The sequence below is a fragment of the Pinus tabuliformis genome, chromosome J (assembly GCF_031772625.1).
Source record: "Pinus tabuliformis cultivar Carrire ecotype Pingquan chromosome J, CPIR1, whole genome shotgun sequence".
In the NCBI taxonomy this organism is placed as follows: Eukaryota; Viridiplantae; Streptophyta; class Pinopsida; order Pinales; family Pinaceae; genus Pinus; species Pinus tabuliformis.
The window spans coordinates 1,315,285,611-1,315,300,412 of NC_142295.1; the positions used below are offsets into that span (position 1 = coordinate 1,315,285,611).

At 35.3% G+C, this 14,802-nt stretch overlaps 1 protein-coding gene and 1 pseudogene across 2 annotated transcripts; one reads left to right on the forward strand and one right to left on the reverse strand.

Annotated features, from left to right (window-relative positions):
- The first annotated feature begins 599 nt into the window (after nucleotides 1-599).
- Nucleotides 600-8,949, forward strand: LOC149232094 (glycolate oxidase 1-like). Its single transcript, XM_089376425.1, has 5 exons — nucleotides 600-910; nucleotides 7,418-7,542; nucleotides 7,626-7,663; nucleotides 7,816-7,893; nucleotides 8,075-8,949. Exons 1-5 carry the CDS (start codon nucleotides 825-827, stop codon nucleotides 8,201-8,203), a joined length of 456 nt encoding a protein of 151 aa, XP_089232551.1. The 5' UTR covers nucleotides 600-824; the 3' UTR covers nucleotides 8,204-8,949.
- A 3,150-nt stretch (nucleotides 8,950-12,099) lies between these two features.
- On the reverse strand, nucleotides 12,100-13,897 carry LOC149232095 (stress-related protein-like; annotated as a pseudogene). Its single transcript, XR_016248120.1, has 3 exons — nucleotides 13,743-13,897; nucleotides 13,434-13,652; nucleotides 12,100-12,962 (listed from the first exon to the last, which is right to left on the reverse strand). The product of XR_016248120.1 is annotated as a stress-related protein-like (transcript).
- Between the last annotated feature and the right edge of the window lie 905 nt (nucleotides 13,898-14,802).

A 14,802-nucleotide genomic window follows, 5' to 3' on the forward strand; every position in this document is an offset into this window, starting at 1 on the left:
ATTGAATAGTAATTTTTTAATTAAATCTTTATTAATAAATGAATAATTTATTATGAAATTATTACTTTTGAAAAGACAAAATTTTAAACATAATATTTTATATGTCCCATAAGATCTCTTTAATCATATCTCATATATATACAAAATGCTATGGCATGTTTAAGTCAAAAATATTTGATTTCAAGTTATCAAAATTTTATGTGAGTGTTCCATGCAATTTAAAACCAAGATTCAAGAATTAATCAGTTATATAAACCAAGATTCAAGAATTAATAAGTTATATGTATATTATGATATCTTTTCTTTATAATAAATATGTGAAATTTTTTACCACAAATGTGTTGAATAGTAATTTTTAATTAAATCTTTATTAATAGATGAATAATTTATTATCAAATCATTACTCTTGAAAGACGAAATTTAAGAAAACATAAAAACCCAATACTTCAAGTGAAGAGCAAAATTTTTAATTACGCCGTAAGGCGTTTCCCTCTAAAATGAACTTCCCTCTTTTCCACCTGTCATCGCCCTGCGCCGTTAGGTTATATGTTAGATGATTGGAATGTGCTTAGTCGTTCGATCATGTAAAAGTAGTTTGGAAAAAATAATTATTAAACCCTAACCCGTCACTGGCGAACAATTTCGACTTTGCGTCTTCTATTGCAGGCAAGCGAGGCTCACAATCGGCCTACGAGTAAACGGTCGATCTTCCATCCCTCCGAATGGTTTGGAGTTCACGTCATCAATTACAGGAAGCGCGGGACTAGGTAAACACTTGCCACAACAATAGTTTTTCTATCTCGCTGTAATTCAAGAAATTCAGCATGGGGCATATGAGTAAACAATCAGTCTTCCATCCCTCCGAATGGTTTGGACTTCACGTCTTCGATTGCAGGCAGCACGGAGCCAGGTAAACCCTTACTACAACCATAGTTTTTTTGTCTCGCTGTAATTCAAGAAATTCAAGAATAGGAGGAGACTCTTCATGGTTGCAATGGACCATATTTCCTATCAAGCAAGAACAAATTGGCAATTTGCATTCGTTTGTCCTTTGTCGAGACTCGAGAAACAATAGAATTGCATTCTATTCAATTTAGAGTGCATTATGATGTTTGAAATTACTGCTCTGCGTCCTGTTTTGGTTTCTAGGGTGATTAAGGAACCAGGAACCAGGATGCACCTGGATTCAAGGGAAGAATTGGATACATATATTTCTAGCAGGAGCATAGCTGTTTTCAGGGAAACAAGGGCTTTTTTTTTTGGAGGACGTTTTTTCCATTGATATCACCTCGGCCCTCAGGTCTCTGGCTATCCACTGCCTACATATCTAGATATTGTCTTTGAAGTTCTGAAAGGGGAAATTGAGAGAGCTGTCAGGGTTATCAACTTTGATTTCTTTATCTATTCATTTGAAGGGATTAATTTTGCAAATTTAATTAGTGCATATCACAGAATAACTCATGCTAACTGAATCGAGACATTTAAGGGCATTTAGAATCTCGAGATGGAACTAAATTTCAATGTTCAGAACTAGATACACTATTCCTACATACACTTCTTATGTCGATAAAAGTCAATATCTGAGCCATTACCTTTGCAAAGTGGTAAATGCCCAGAAGAGTTACGAGGTTTTTTATGTATGATTATGCTTTAGCACTCGACAAGGATATGTGTGGGGAGCTCTTGATTACCAATTACTTTTGGCAATTCATTCTGCTATTGCTATCAGTTTCAATCATAGAGAATCTCTTACTAAAAACCTTAATGCTAGCTACCATGGCCGATGTCAACCAAACACTCTTGATATCCATCATCACCCATCCTTTGATATTGTTTTGCAGGTAGTCTAAAATTGGAAGAGATAAATAAGAAAACAATGAAATATTAATCACATCAAAATTGTGAAACAGTAAGAATATAATACATGCATCTTCCAAAGTCAATGTTGATCTCATTTTCTGTACTATGTGGGAGATCAATAGCGGGTGCTTAGTACAAACTTCAGAGGGGTTCTCTGCAATTGGCCTCTGTAGTAATCTGCAAATTCAATGCTCACTGTTGTCCTTTTTACGCACATCACTGACCATTATACTTTTAAGAATAACTAACAGAGAATATATGGTCTTAAGATTTTAGCATAGTAGTCTTTGGGAGGGTTTAGCATAGTGGTCTTCCACAAGGGATCAATGGCGTTGTTGGTGATTTCCCTCATGGTAATCTCATATTCTTTGCTTCATAGTCTTGTTTCATGAGTGTTTTATGATGATAATAATTGTAGGTGGTTAAATGCTATGTTGGTGATTATGGATTAGCTTTCTAGTACTTTCCATCGGGGGGTCGATTTTGGTATTTTGGTGTTGATGGAAAAAGATATCTTAGCATAAAAATAATGTTAAGATCCTTCTGCTATGATATATGGGATGGTTTGGTCTTGAAAACAAAATGTTGCTATGGTATATGGGATGGTTTGGTCTTGAAAACCTATTTTCTTTACTGCTCTTAACTCTGCATTTGAAGTTTAACTGGAATTTCTGGTATCTTAACACAGAGGACTTAATATATAAAGTGAACATAAATGTTTGGTACTCTAAATACTTCTTCGATTGCACATTCTCTCACAAGTTCATTTACTTCAATGCCTGAAATTTTGACCAGCAATTGGAATGTGGTGTTGTTCCTTGTTTGTTTTCTTCAAAAAATTGAAATGAGTTGTGGATTGATGCTTTTCATTGTTTTTGATGTGTCCTATCTAGAACAGAATATATCTTACATTGTTTTTATTGGTGCTGGTCTTTTAAATTATTCATTTGGTGGGTCTACTGTTCTGAACTTCACCTTAAACAACAACATGTTTTTTCATAGGAGAAGACAGAGATATGGCAATAAGTATGTGGGATTTGGTGATTTGATGGGGTTTAAACATACGCAGAACAAGCGAATGGTCGAAGGGGATATAGAAAATAATATAAACATGTATACTCAATGTAGAGATTTGAGAATAGAGTGAAAATCGTCATTAAATTATACTTCTTAATGCTCGAATGAAAATAATTCTTTTCAAACAATTAACCATATCTAAAAGGGGAAAACACTTTGAAGGGATTAATTCTGCAAATTTAATTAGCGCATATCACAGAATAACTCATGCTAACTGAATCAATACATTTAAGGGCACTTAGAATCTCGAGATGGAACTAAATTTCAATGTTCAGAACTAGATACACTATTCCTACATACACTTCCTATTTCGATAGAAGTCAATATCTGATCCATTACCCTTGCAAAATTGTAAACACCCATAAGAGTTATGAGGTTTTTGATGTATGATTGAGCTTTAGCACTCTGCAAGGATATGTGTGGGGAGTTCTTGATTACCAATTAATTTTGGCAATTCATTCTGTGATTGCTATCAGTTTCAATCATAGAGAATCTCTTCCTGAAAGCCTTAACGGTGGCTACCGTGGCCGATGTCAAGAAAACACTCTTGATATCCATCATCACCCATACTTTGATATTGTTTTTCAGGTAGTCTAAAATTGGAACAGACAAATAAGAAAAAAATGAAATGTAAATCACATCAAAATTGTGAAACAGTAAGAATATAATACATGCATCTTCCAAAGTCAATGCTAATCTCATTTTCTGTACTGTGTGGGAGATCAATAGTGGGTGCTTAGTCCAAACTTCAAAGGGGTTCTTTGCAATCGGTCTCTGTAGTAATCTGAAAATTCAATGCTCACTGTTGTCCTTTTTATGCACATCAGTGACCATTATACTTTCAAGAATAACTAACAGATAATATTATTGGCTTAAGATTTTAGCATAGTAGTCTTTGGGAGGGTTTAGCATAGTGGTCTTCCTCAAGGGATCAGTGGCGTTGTTGGTGATTTCCCTCATGGTAATCTCATATTCTTTGCTTCATAGTCTTGTTTCATGAGTGTTTTATGATGATAATAATTGTAGGTGGGTAAATGCTATGTTGGTGATTATGGTTTAGCTTGCCAGTACTTTCCATCAGGGGGTCGATTTTGGTATTTTGGTGTTGATGGACAGAGATATCTCAGCACACAAATAATTTTAAGATCCTTCTGCTATGGTATATGGGATGGTTTGGTCTTGAAAACAAAATGTTGCTATGGTATATAGGATGGTCTGGCCTTGAAAACCTATTCTTTTACTGCTCTTAACTCTGCATTTGAAGTTTAACTGGCATTTCTGGTATCTTAACACAGAGGACTTAATATATAAAGTGAACATAAATGTTTGGCACTCTAAATACTTCTTTGATTGCACATTCTCTCACAAGTTCATTTATTTGAATCCCTGAAATTTTGACTAGCAATTGGAATGTGGGGTTGTTCCTTGTTTGTTTTTTTCAAAAAATTGAAGCGATCTGTGGATTGATGCTTTTCATTGGTTTTGATGTGTCCTATCTACAATAAAATATATCTTACATTGTTTTTCTTGGTGCTGGTCTTTTAAATTATTCATAATTTGATGGGTCTGCTGTTCTGAACTTCACCTTAAACAACAACATATTTTTTCATAGGAGAAGACAGAGATATGGCAATAACTATGTGGGATTTGGTGATTTGATGGGGTTTATACATCCATAGAACAAGCGAATAGTCAAAGGGGATATAGAAAATAATATAAATATGTACAGTCACAATAGAGATTGAGAATAGAGTCAAAATAATTCTTTTCAAAATTAAGAAAAAAATCATTAAATTATACTTCTTAATGCTCGAATGAAAATAATTCTTTTCAAAATTAAGAAAAAAATAATTAAATTATACTTTTTAATACTCTATAATGAAAGGAGACCAATAGAGTGAAAATAATTCTTTCCAAAATTAAGAAAAAAAAATATTTGCCAAAAATTTTCCAAACCATTAACCAGATCTAAAAGGGGAAGACACTTTGAAGGGATTAATTCTGCAAATTTAATTAGCGCATATCATATAATAACTCATGCTAACTCAATCGAGACATTTAAGGTCATTTAGAATCTCGAGATGGAACTGAATTTCAATGTTCAGAACTAGATACATTATTCCTACATACACTTCCTATTTCGATAGAAGTCAATATCTAAGTCATTACCCTTGCAAAGTGTTAAGCGCCCAAAAGAATTACGAGGTTTTTGATGTATGATTGTGCTTTAGCACTCGACAAGGATATGCGTCGGGATCTCTTGGTTACCAATTATTTTTGGCAATTCATTATGTTATTACTATCAGTTTCAATCATAGAGAATGTCTTACTGAAAACCTTAATGTTGGCTACCATGGCCGATGTCAACCAAACACTCTTGATATGCATCATCACCCATCCTTTGATATTGTTTTCCAGGTAGTCTAAAATTGGAAGAGATAAATAAGAAAACAATGAAATATAAATCACATCAAAATTGTGAAACAATACAAATATAATACATGCATCTTCCAAAGTGAGTGCTGATCTCATTTTCTGTACTGTGTGGGAGATCAATAGTTGCACTACTTGGGTATCTTCCATGGCAGATCTGGGTGTTACCATATTGGTTAGGCAAAATAGATCCCCCTTTATATATACTGTCAAAATACATCCCCCTATCAAAATATAAACCCCTGCACATTCTAAGTTTGGCGAGATCACCAAGTGAGTAGTATTTAATATAACTGTTATGTTCTTCAACATTCCCAATGTGATTAGCCATGGTTGCAAACATAGATGGACTGATATATACAAAAAAAACAGGGTGCCAAGTGAAATGGTTAACAAGGTTCCCGTTAATTTTTATTCCCATTTTTGTTAAATATTTTTAATTATGGATTAAAATATGTATATTTTAATAAGTTTTCTAAAATATATCAAGTGCCACTAAACATGTCAAAATATGGTTAGATCTATTTTGGAGGTATATTAATAACATTACAATGGACCTCCATAGTCCATTGAATATATTTGTGCTTCAAAATTTTCCAACTTAGCATAGGGTAGACTAAATGGACCTCCATAGTCCACTGAATATATTTGAGCCTAGCAGCATTTATCAGAGGTTGATGGCTAGACATGTCAAATCCATTGATGGAAGCCATCTTTTGGAGGTTGGTTTGGGAGGTTTTTATGGAGGAATACAAAAGAGAGATCAATACAGGCTTCTTTGGGCACAAATTTTATCACCAATAACCAAATAAGAGGACTTGATTTTGCAACATTTCATTCCTATCCTGACATATGGTAAGTGTCTATGTTTTATTCTCATGTTTATATTGTAGAGTAGTGATTAAAAGCTTGAGATTGATAGGTTTTTACAAACTTAGATCTATTCTTTGGACTTCAATCTATAGTTACGCCGTAAGGCATTTCCCTTTGAAATCAACTTTCCTCTTGGGTTACGTGTACATTTCTGAGCCTTTGATTTAAGTGTTAGACGATGAAAATAATCTTACCCATCCAATTGATTAGACTGGTATACGATGCAACCCAACAGATCGACGCTTGCCCTCGCTCGACGCTATGCTACTTCCAGGTGCTTCTCCGTGTGGAGACCTTGCACTTGCCCTCGTTCGGCGATACTATATTCCAGGACCCTAGATCTGTGGAAATCGACTTCAGGAAACCCTTCATATCAATCATAAGGTAGCAAATGATATTCTGACCCTCAAAACATACCCAGTCTGCTACAGGACCCATGAGATGATTCCAGGAGGTCTCGCTCAGCCTTAAAAGGGCTTGGATTATCACCACTAGATGCCTTGGACTGTCACAGGTCCACTTATGGACTTGAGTCTGTCGCGGGATGGCTACAGGAATTGCGATCTGTTACAAAATGGTTGCTCGGCATCAGGGTATGTATTTCCATTTTAGTTTGTCTCAGAGTATCAAGGATTTTGAAGTAGAAGCTAAATCAATCGGTAGGGTTAAACATCCCAACATTGTTCGCCTCCGAGCTTCCTATTGGGGTATAGAGGAAAAGTTGTTGGTTTATGACTACATTCCACATGGAAGCTTGGCAAATGCCTATTATGGTGGGTTCTCTTGTTCTCTTTTTTCCATTTCATGTATATCTGCAGGAAATCTCGTTCAATTCGTTTCTACATGGTTGTTTTTTATTTTTTTTACAAAGATAGCCCTTCAATCGCTTGCATATTATGAGTTTCTTATGGATTCCACAATCTCCCCTATTTAGCTACTGTACCTTCAGCTAATACATAGTCATTTGAAAAAGATGTACCTTCAGCTCCCGTATCTATTTTTTCACCATCTTTATGACTGCAATCAGATTAGATAAACATTGAATAGCTCTAATTTTCAATTTTAGTCACCTTGTCTTGGGCCAAACTTTTGAACATTATGGCATCTCTTTCATTACAAGCATCAGGGGAATTGACATTATTACAAATATTTTGGTTGATGTTGTATGTATCAGGTTCCGTCCCCGTATATTGGTTGATGTAACAAAGGTGGATTTGAGTACCACTGTGTTGGGATTCAAGATATCAATGCCTATTATGATTGCTCCCACTGCCATGCAAAAGATGGCTCATCCCGAAGGTATGCATTAGATTATTGTATTACAGTTAACATCCTATTTTGATGCATATATTTTTTGAAAGTGAATCCATCATCTTTTACAGGAGAGTATGCTACTGCAAGAGCTGCTGGAACTATAATGGTTTGGGCATCGGTCTTCTCTTTGTGGGATCGATCTTCTGAATGTTTTAATTTCCTTCTAGCTATTAAGGATTTAAGAAATTATAATGATTTTGGATTTTGAAATAGTTTGTTGTGTTGATAAAAATTGAGGCTTGGACATATTTGTTGTAGACGCTTTCTTCATGGGCTACATCAAGTGTTGAAGAGGTTGCTTCAACTGGACCAGGCATTCGCTTTTTTCAACTTTATGTAAGTTTATCATTTCCACCCATATGATTGTCTTCCCATGTTTTCTGAGATGTAATTGAGTTCATATCCATCCAATTGTATTATAGGCTCCTAAACCAATGGTAAGATCAGTTATATTGTGTTGGGTTTACAAAATGTGGATGTATGAGTGGTGTTAAAATTTAGATGTCATTGATGGCAGGTTTACAAGAATAGGAATGTTGTTGCACAACTTGTTAGAAGAGCGGAGAGGGCTGGTTTTAAGGCAATTGCACTGACTGTGGACACACCTCGACTTGGGCAGAGGGAGTCTGACATTAGAAATAGGTAGTGAAAATTAATTCTATTTTAGATTTCCTGACAAACTCAAAAAATCCCAAATAATTTGACACCTCACAGAAAGTTGATTCCTATTCCTAAACTTCTCGTTTTCACTTTCAAAGTTATATTTCTTGAAGTTGGAACCAAACTCTATATTCTAGCTCTCCTTGCTTATGTAGAGATGGGGATCTTGTATAATCGCTCTTTAGTTCTTTGATGTAACAACCTTCGTTCACATCTATGATGCTTCTGCCAAAAAAAACCTGCAACTTTCACTTTCCTTCATTTTCTTATTCCTGGTGTTTGTATCCTTCAGAAAATATAGAAAAGACTTTCAAGGTCTACAGTTTCATACACGGTCATTCTAAAAGGCATGGAGAAATCAGCCTCACTGGTGATGGCTTCAATTTCAGGGACTTGAGCAATTACCAAGCCAGTGGGATACTTCTGAATAAGCCTGCAGACTATTTGGAATAATAGCAAATGAAAATTCACTATAATATGAAATGCCACCAAGGTTAGTTGATAACAATCTAGCTCTCAATAAAAATCAGAACATTGTGGAATTCTTTTAGGATCAGAAGCGACGCTAGGGTTAGAAAAAGCATTTAGCACCTATAATGTATCAAACTTAAAATAAGTCAGAAGTCTCCATTTTATCTGGGATTCCTCTTTGTTCATCCCTTGTCTGACACTGAGGTATCTAATGTTCTGAAAAGTCTCATTGTGATATCCACTCATACATGCTAGACAGTAAGGCACACCTCTGTGTTGAGATTCAATTCTGGATCCATAATTGTTTTTGACTTCTATTGATTTTTCTTTGTCAAAAATGTAGATTCGCATTGCCTCGAATTGTGCTTCTTCTTCCCCTCAAAAGAGACCATCAATGAAGGAGGTATTGCATTTTCTAGAAAAAATGCCGTCATTCACAACCGATTAACCAATTCTTTCTTCCTATGTAGCATCCTTGCTTTGACATAAGTTGGACAGAGATGAGGACTTACACCCACATTTTGTATTCAACAGCTCTACTTAGACATTGACATAACTGATATAGACACCTCTATGATTGGGACTCAGACAAACTCTGTTGTCAACTCAGCTGCTTATGAAATCTCCAGAGTCTTCTTAAAAATTTCAATATTTCTACAGTTGAGGATTGTAGCAAAACTCAGGGATCAAACTTAACTCCATGCTTATGAGGCATCCGCGTTCTCACAGTTTACTTGCAGCTCATTCTCAGTTTTAATGGGAAGGTGATATATGGTGTATTATTGTTGCAGTGGCAGGGGATGGATTTTAATTGCTGGTTGGACCAAAAGAAATTGATGCAAATCAATATTGAAAATTAGATTTATTGGTTCAGCTATAGTTTTCATATACAAAGAAGAAACTGCTCCTTTTTCAGGTTAGAATATTTATATATACATATTCATCTCAACAACAAATGATAATTTATCAAAACCATGAGAATGCTACACAACTTCCTTCATAAGCCTTCTTAGGAAGGCCATGAAATAAGACAAGTGACCTTGTGCTTGTATTTGTATCTTATTCTACATAACATCTTCTTACTTAGTTGGAGAACAATTGGCTGCAGTGTTTATATCATTTTCTATGGAATGTTTCTGCTGTTATATATTGAACAGGTCCATTATACCATATTACTGGATTCTGCAGAGTTTATCCCTGTTTTCTCTTCTTTAGAATATATATCAACCCTTTTGTTTTGTTTCAAGGATATGTTGCAGTTTACTTCATTTCTCTTTTATCTTTAAGATGGATATTTATCTTTTTTATCGCCACATTCTCTGTAGTTCATTTAAATTGGATATTTGTCATTTTGTTCACTGGGTTCTCTGTATTTTGTTATAACTAGTTATTGATAATTTTGCCCACTGAGTTCCTTGAGGTCGAGTATAATGCTTTCCTTGCTTATCAAAGAGTATTAATTCCTTTTCAATTTCAACATTCTGGATAACCAAATCCAGTTCTCTGTAATCATTGCAAAAGGGAGTCCATTATCATGTAGGGTTTGAATTGTTATTCTCCTCTTGTTGCATGCTAATCTTGATCATCTTGTTCAACTTCTAAGGTTCTTAGTGGCCTATCCTTTTCAAATCCTTTGACTAACACTATATCTCTCTAATCTTGTAGGATGGTCATCAAACTCTCCCTTTTATCTGCCATGGTTGGCCAGGATTAAAATTTCAAAGGGAGTAGCCAGAGGCCTAGCTTATTTACATGAAAGGAAGTTTGTTCATGCAAATATTAAGCCAAGTAACATCCTTCTGGGCTTTGCCATGGAGCCATACATAGCAGATTTTGGGCTAGAAAAACTACTGGATACTGCCAATGTCAAGTATAGTAGCTCTGCTATCCACCTAAGGAACCTTGAAGGTATATTTTCAGGGAGCAAACGCTCGGCTCCCACGATAGCCTGCAAACAACGTTTTAATTTAAAAGAGAATTATCATGGTAAATTGGTATAAGAATATTAGTAGAAAAAATCACCTAGTTATAAGCCTAAATATTGGCAAAGGCTAATTCTTCATGTGGCATAATCAATTAGCCGTGTTATCTTGCTACATGATGCAAAAAAATGACCCATGGATCCTAATACTTTTTAGGGTTCTTTTTCAATTCAATAGGCTTTTCTTCTTCTTCTTCTTCCTGAGATGGTAAAGATAATGACTCAAGAATGACTCTAAGCTTACTAGATAACCAAATTCTCAACATACCTTGCAATTTCCACACTAGTCACTTACGGATTTTCAAACATCAATGTTTAGATAATAAATAATGGATGGGCATAAAAAAAACATAAGCATTAACACAAAAAATAATAATAATCACATGAACCTACTGAGAAAGCGGAAACACATAAGATATCATCTTCACATTTGATACTTTGGAGAAAGGCAATCTTGAGTACCACGATCAAATAAAGAAACACCAGACTACGAGAGAAGTGAGTGTTAATTTTTAAAATTTTGATATAAACATTGTTTTTCAAGAGAAATTGCAATTAACAATGTACAAATCACTGAATAAATAATTACCAATTAAACTTTTAAGTCACGTTTTAATGGGTTATATGCTTAAAATTCTAGGATTTCAATGCATATTTGTTACACCTCTATTATAGACCAAGACAAATGTAACAAATCAATTTACACTAGTGGATCAATATGATTGTTTTCACATAAGGCTTGATCATTAAAAGGACATTAAGGTTTGTACCTTTTGGGACAATTGCTAGTATAGTCAACATCAGGGAAAATACAAACGACCCAGAACATGAGAGAAAATACAAATGACCTAGATCCATTAAAACCTTGAAAGTTTGTTCATGAACTCTCCGAATTTGGTATAAAATGTGCACTGTATTTGAAACTTCAATTTGCCATTAAATTAATGGGACATGAATTCCCACAAAGGAGTTCAGAAATGTGCAATTAAGTTGAGCTTTCATCTTGTCATTCAATGGATGGACACTGAATATTAAATATAAGATAAATATATAGGAGTAGCATGTGAGTGTCAGTTTTATAAAGAAGATTCTTTTTATTATTAATAAAAATATAGATAGTTAGTTTCATTTTAAAGGGTTATAAATATGAGTTATAAATACAAGACTTAAAAGGTTGTAAATATGAGTTATTAATTGTTTTTACTCAAAACCTGATAAATAGCAATTTAGCAATTTCTTTTTAATTGAGTGACTCAAATTCATGTTTCTTTAGGTTGAAGGTAAAGCCACTAAAGTGGAAAAAATTGTGATGCCAATAATTAGAGGGATTGTCATCATGGGGTGATAAGAAATTTAATATTCCAAGAAGAGGAGGTAGTAGTAGATTCTAAATAAATTAGCAATGCAACAACATAAATGTTTGCAACAAATTTAGAGAAATCCACCTTGTTGAATAATGCACACACTACATGGATAATGGATTTCCGCACTTTATGCCTTATGGCGTTTTCTTTGCAACATCTGGTGCAAATGCTAATTATAATGTTCTTTGACGTCAAAGATAAAAACATAATGAATAAAAAAAAAATGTCTGACAAATAAAAAAAATCAAAATTCCAACCATGCCCCAACCCAATAGACCTTACCCTAACCCATTAGACCTTACCCTGATTAAATGCTTACATCACTTACCCTGATTTAAATGCTTACATCACCGTCAAATCCATTCTCTCACAAAATTTGGGCAAGTCAGTGGGAAACAAAGGTAATCGCAACAGAAGAGTTTCATTCTTCAGTAGAGTTATCTACTGAATAATCTCTGCAGCTTCATTAATTTCGGATCCATTTTCCTTCGTTCCCAATTCCTTGCGAATTGAATTTTTTAACTTCTCCACAGGAACCACAGGAAGGTAAGCCGCGACCCAGTACTCCCCATCAGATAAATACTGAACACCAGAATTGTACTTCTCGACACAATAAGCACTCGGTGGTATAAGCACCTCCACAACTTGGGAACAACAGGAACCTGACGCAACTTGTACCAGGCCGAGAGGGACAATTCTACTGCAAAAGGCTCATACTTGTTATAGAAGTTCTTGGCTGCAGGTTCAGACTTGACGTACAAAGTCGTTGCCACTTCCTTTGTCTTTTCCAATACACCGACTTGCCGAATGTCAGTCACAACCGACCTGGCAGCTCCGGGTGCCTTTTTCACTGCCCCGTAGAGTTCACAAGTCCTTGATTTGAGTGATGGAGGCACATGACTGTCAAGCTTAACGATCGCATCATCCACCTTAAGTAAAATAACAAAAAAATTACATACTGCTATGAATTAAAGACAACAAATCAAATGAAACCCTATATTTTTCAATCAAATGAAACCCTGTATTTTTAATCTTGTGGTCTAATGAAGAACAAATCAACCTAAATCCTAATTTCGTCTTCTTCTGGTTTAAATAAAGGACAAATCAAACTACACACTGAATTTTACTTCACACACATAAATCAAATGAAACCCTATATTTTCCTTCCTCTGCTTCAATGAAGAACAAATCAAACTAAACCCTAGATTTTTCTTCTGGTTAATTAAGCACAAATCAAACTACACCGTAGATTTTACTTATGGTTTAGGAATGCAATCAAATTAAACTTAATGATCCGATCAGGCGAAGTAAAGCAAGATTACAAATCCACCCCTGTATCTTCAGAATTTCCCTGTAAAATGCAAATAAATTCAGGTCTTGATAAAGGCAGGTCGGCATACCTTTCTATCGGCGAGACGCAGAACTTCGAAGGGCTTTCCCTCGATCTTACGGTAAACGGGCCCGACCATAAGCTTCACAATTCCCTCCATGGCATCCACCCCCTGTTTTAGAGGCCCTGAATTCTCTTTCGCATAATCGTAGATAACAGAGAGGCGGGTGGTTACCTTCTGAGCGGAAACCTGGAAAAATCCCAGGTATTTAAGCGTCTGATCTTCATTCTGCAAAGCCAAAAACACATAAGCCATGGCACTGCAATCAATCAAAAATAAACAGAAGATGTAAAAAACGATTGCTAAGCTTGGCCAAACCTGGTGATTCGACTCGGACGACATGGCTGGATCACGACAGAGCTTAAGGGAATCGAAATCTGCAACTGCAATTGCGAATTGTTAATCGCTCTCTGCGCCAAAAAAATGATCGGAGTGGTCTGCGTTGTGCGATGAGTACAAAGCAAGAACGCCAACGAGGTTTTAAACATGGAAACCGGAAGAATGGTTCGCGATGAAGGCAACGCACCGGTAGCTGTGAACCTAAGTCCCGTCTTTCACGATGTAAGCGCGTGACGCGCATTGACCCTCCGCCATTTCGCAGCAGACCTTCGGTAGTCGAATATTCACCCATGACACGCGGGGCCAAGTGGGGTCTACCCTGACGCAAGGCTTAGATAGGTTTCGCTACCGTTACGAATATTCCCTCCTGGGATGTGTGACTAGGTGGGATCCGTGACGTGAGGGTTATGATGGTATTCCTTACTGGCTTAGGGCTATTATAATAGTTGTATATAGTGTGATTTTTTGGAAACTTTTAATGTCAGTTTTTATGGTCAAATTTATTTAAAATTTGGCAGGAATCTATTGAAATCCTAAGCTTGATGGATAATCGAAGTGCCTTAAAGGTTTTCCAGGGTGCTGAATCTATATAGTAAAAAAATTAGTTTAAATAACACAAATCAATTTTTCCACTAAATTCTAGCAGGGAAAGGAAAGTAAAAAAATCACACTAAAAACAATTACATTATAATATCTCATTTTTTCAAGGGAATTTTATCGATGAAGCCTAGCGGACTTTTTAATTTTTTTTTTTTTTAAATAAATAGGTGGTTAGGGGTATTGTAATATCTCATTTTTGCAGTGGAGTTTTATCGATGAAGCTTAGTAATTTTTTTATTTTTTTTTTAAATAAATGGGAGTTTTATCACGAAGGTTGTTCTTGAATTTTTGTCCAGTTTCAAAATATTTAGATTATTGGTTTTATGAAAAAAATTGGTCAAAATACATACCAATGCGTTTATTGGTAAAACGCTCATCAAAAATTGAGCAATTTTGAATGCTTTATATTAAATTGCCAATAATGCATTACTATAAGCCT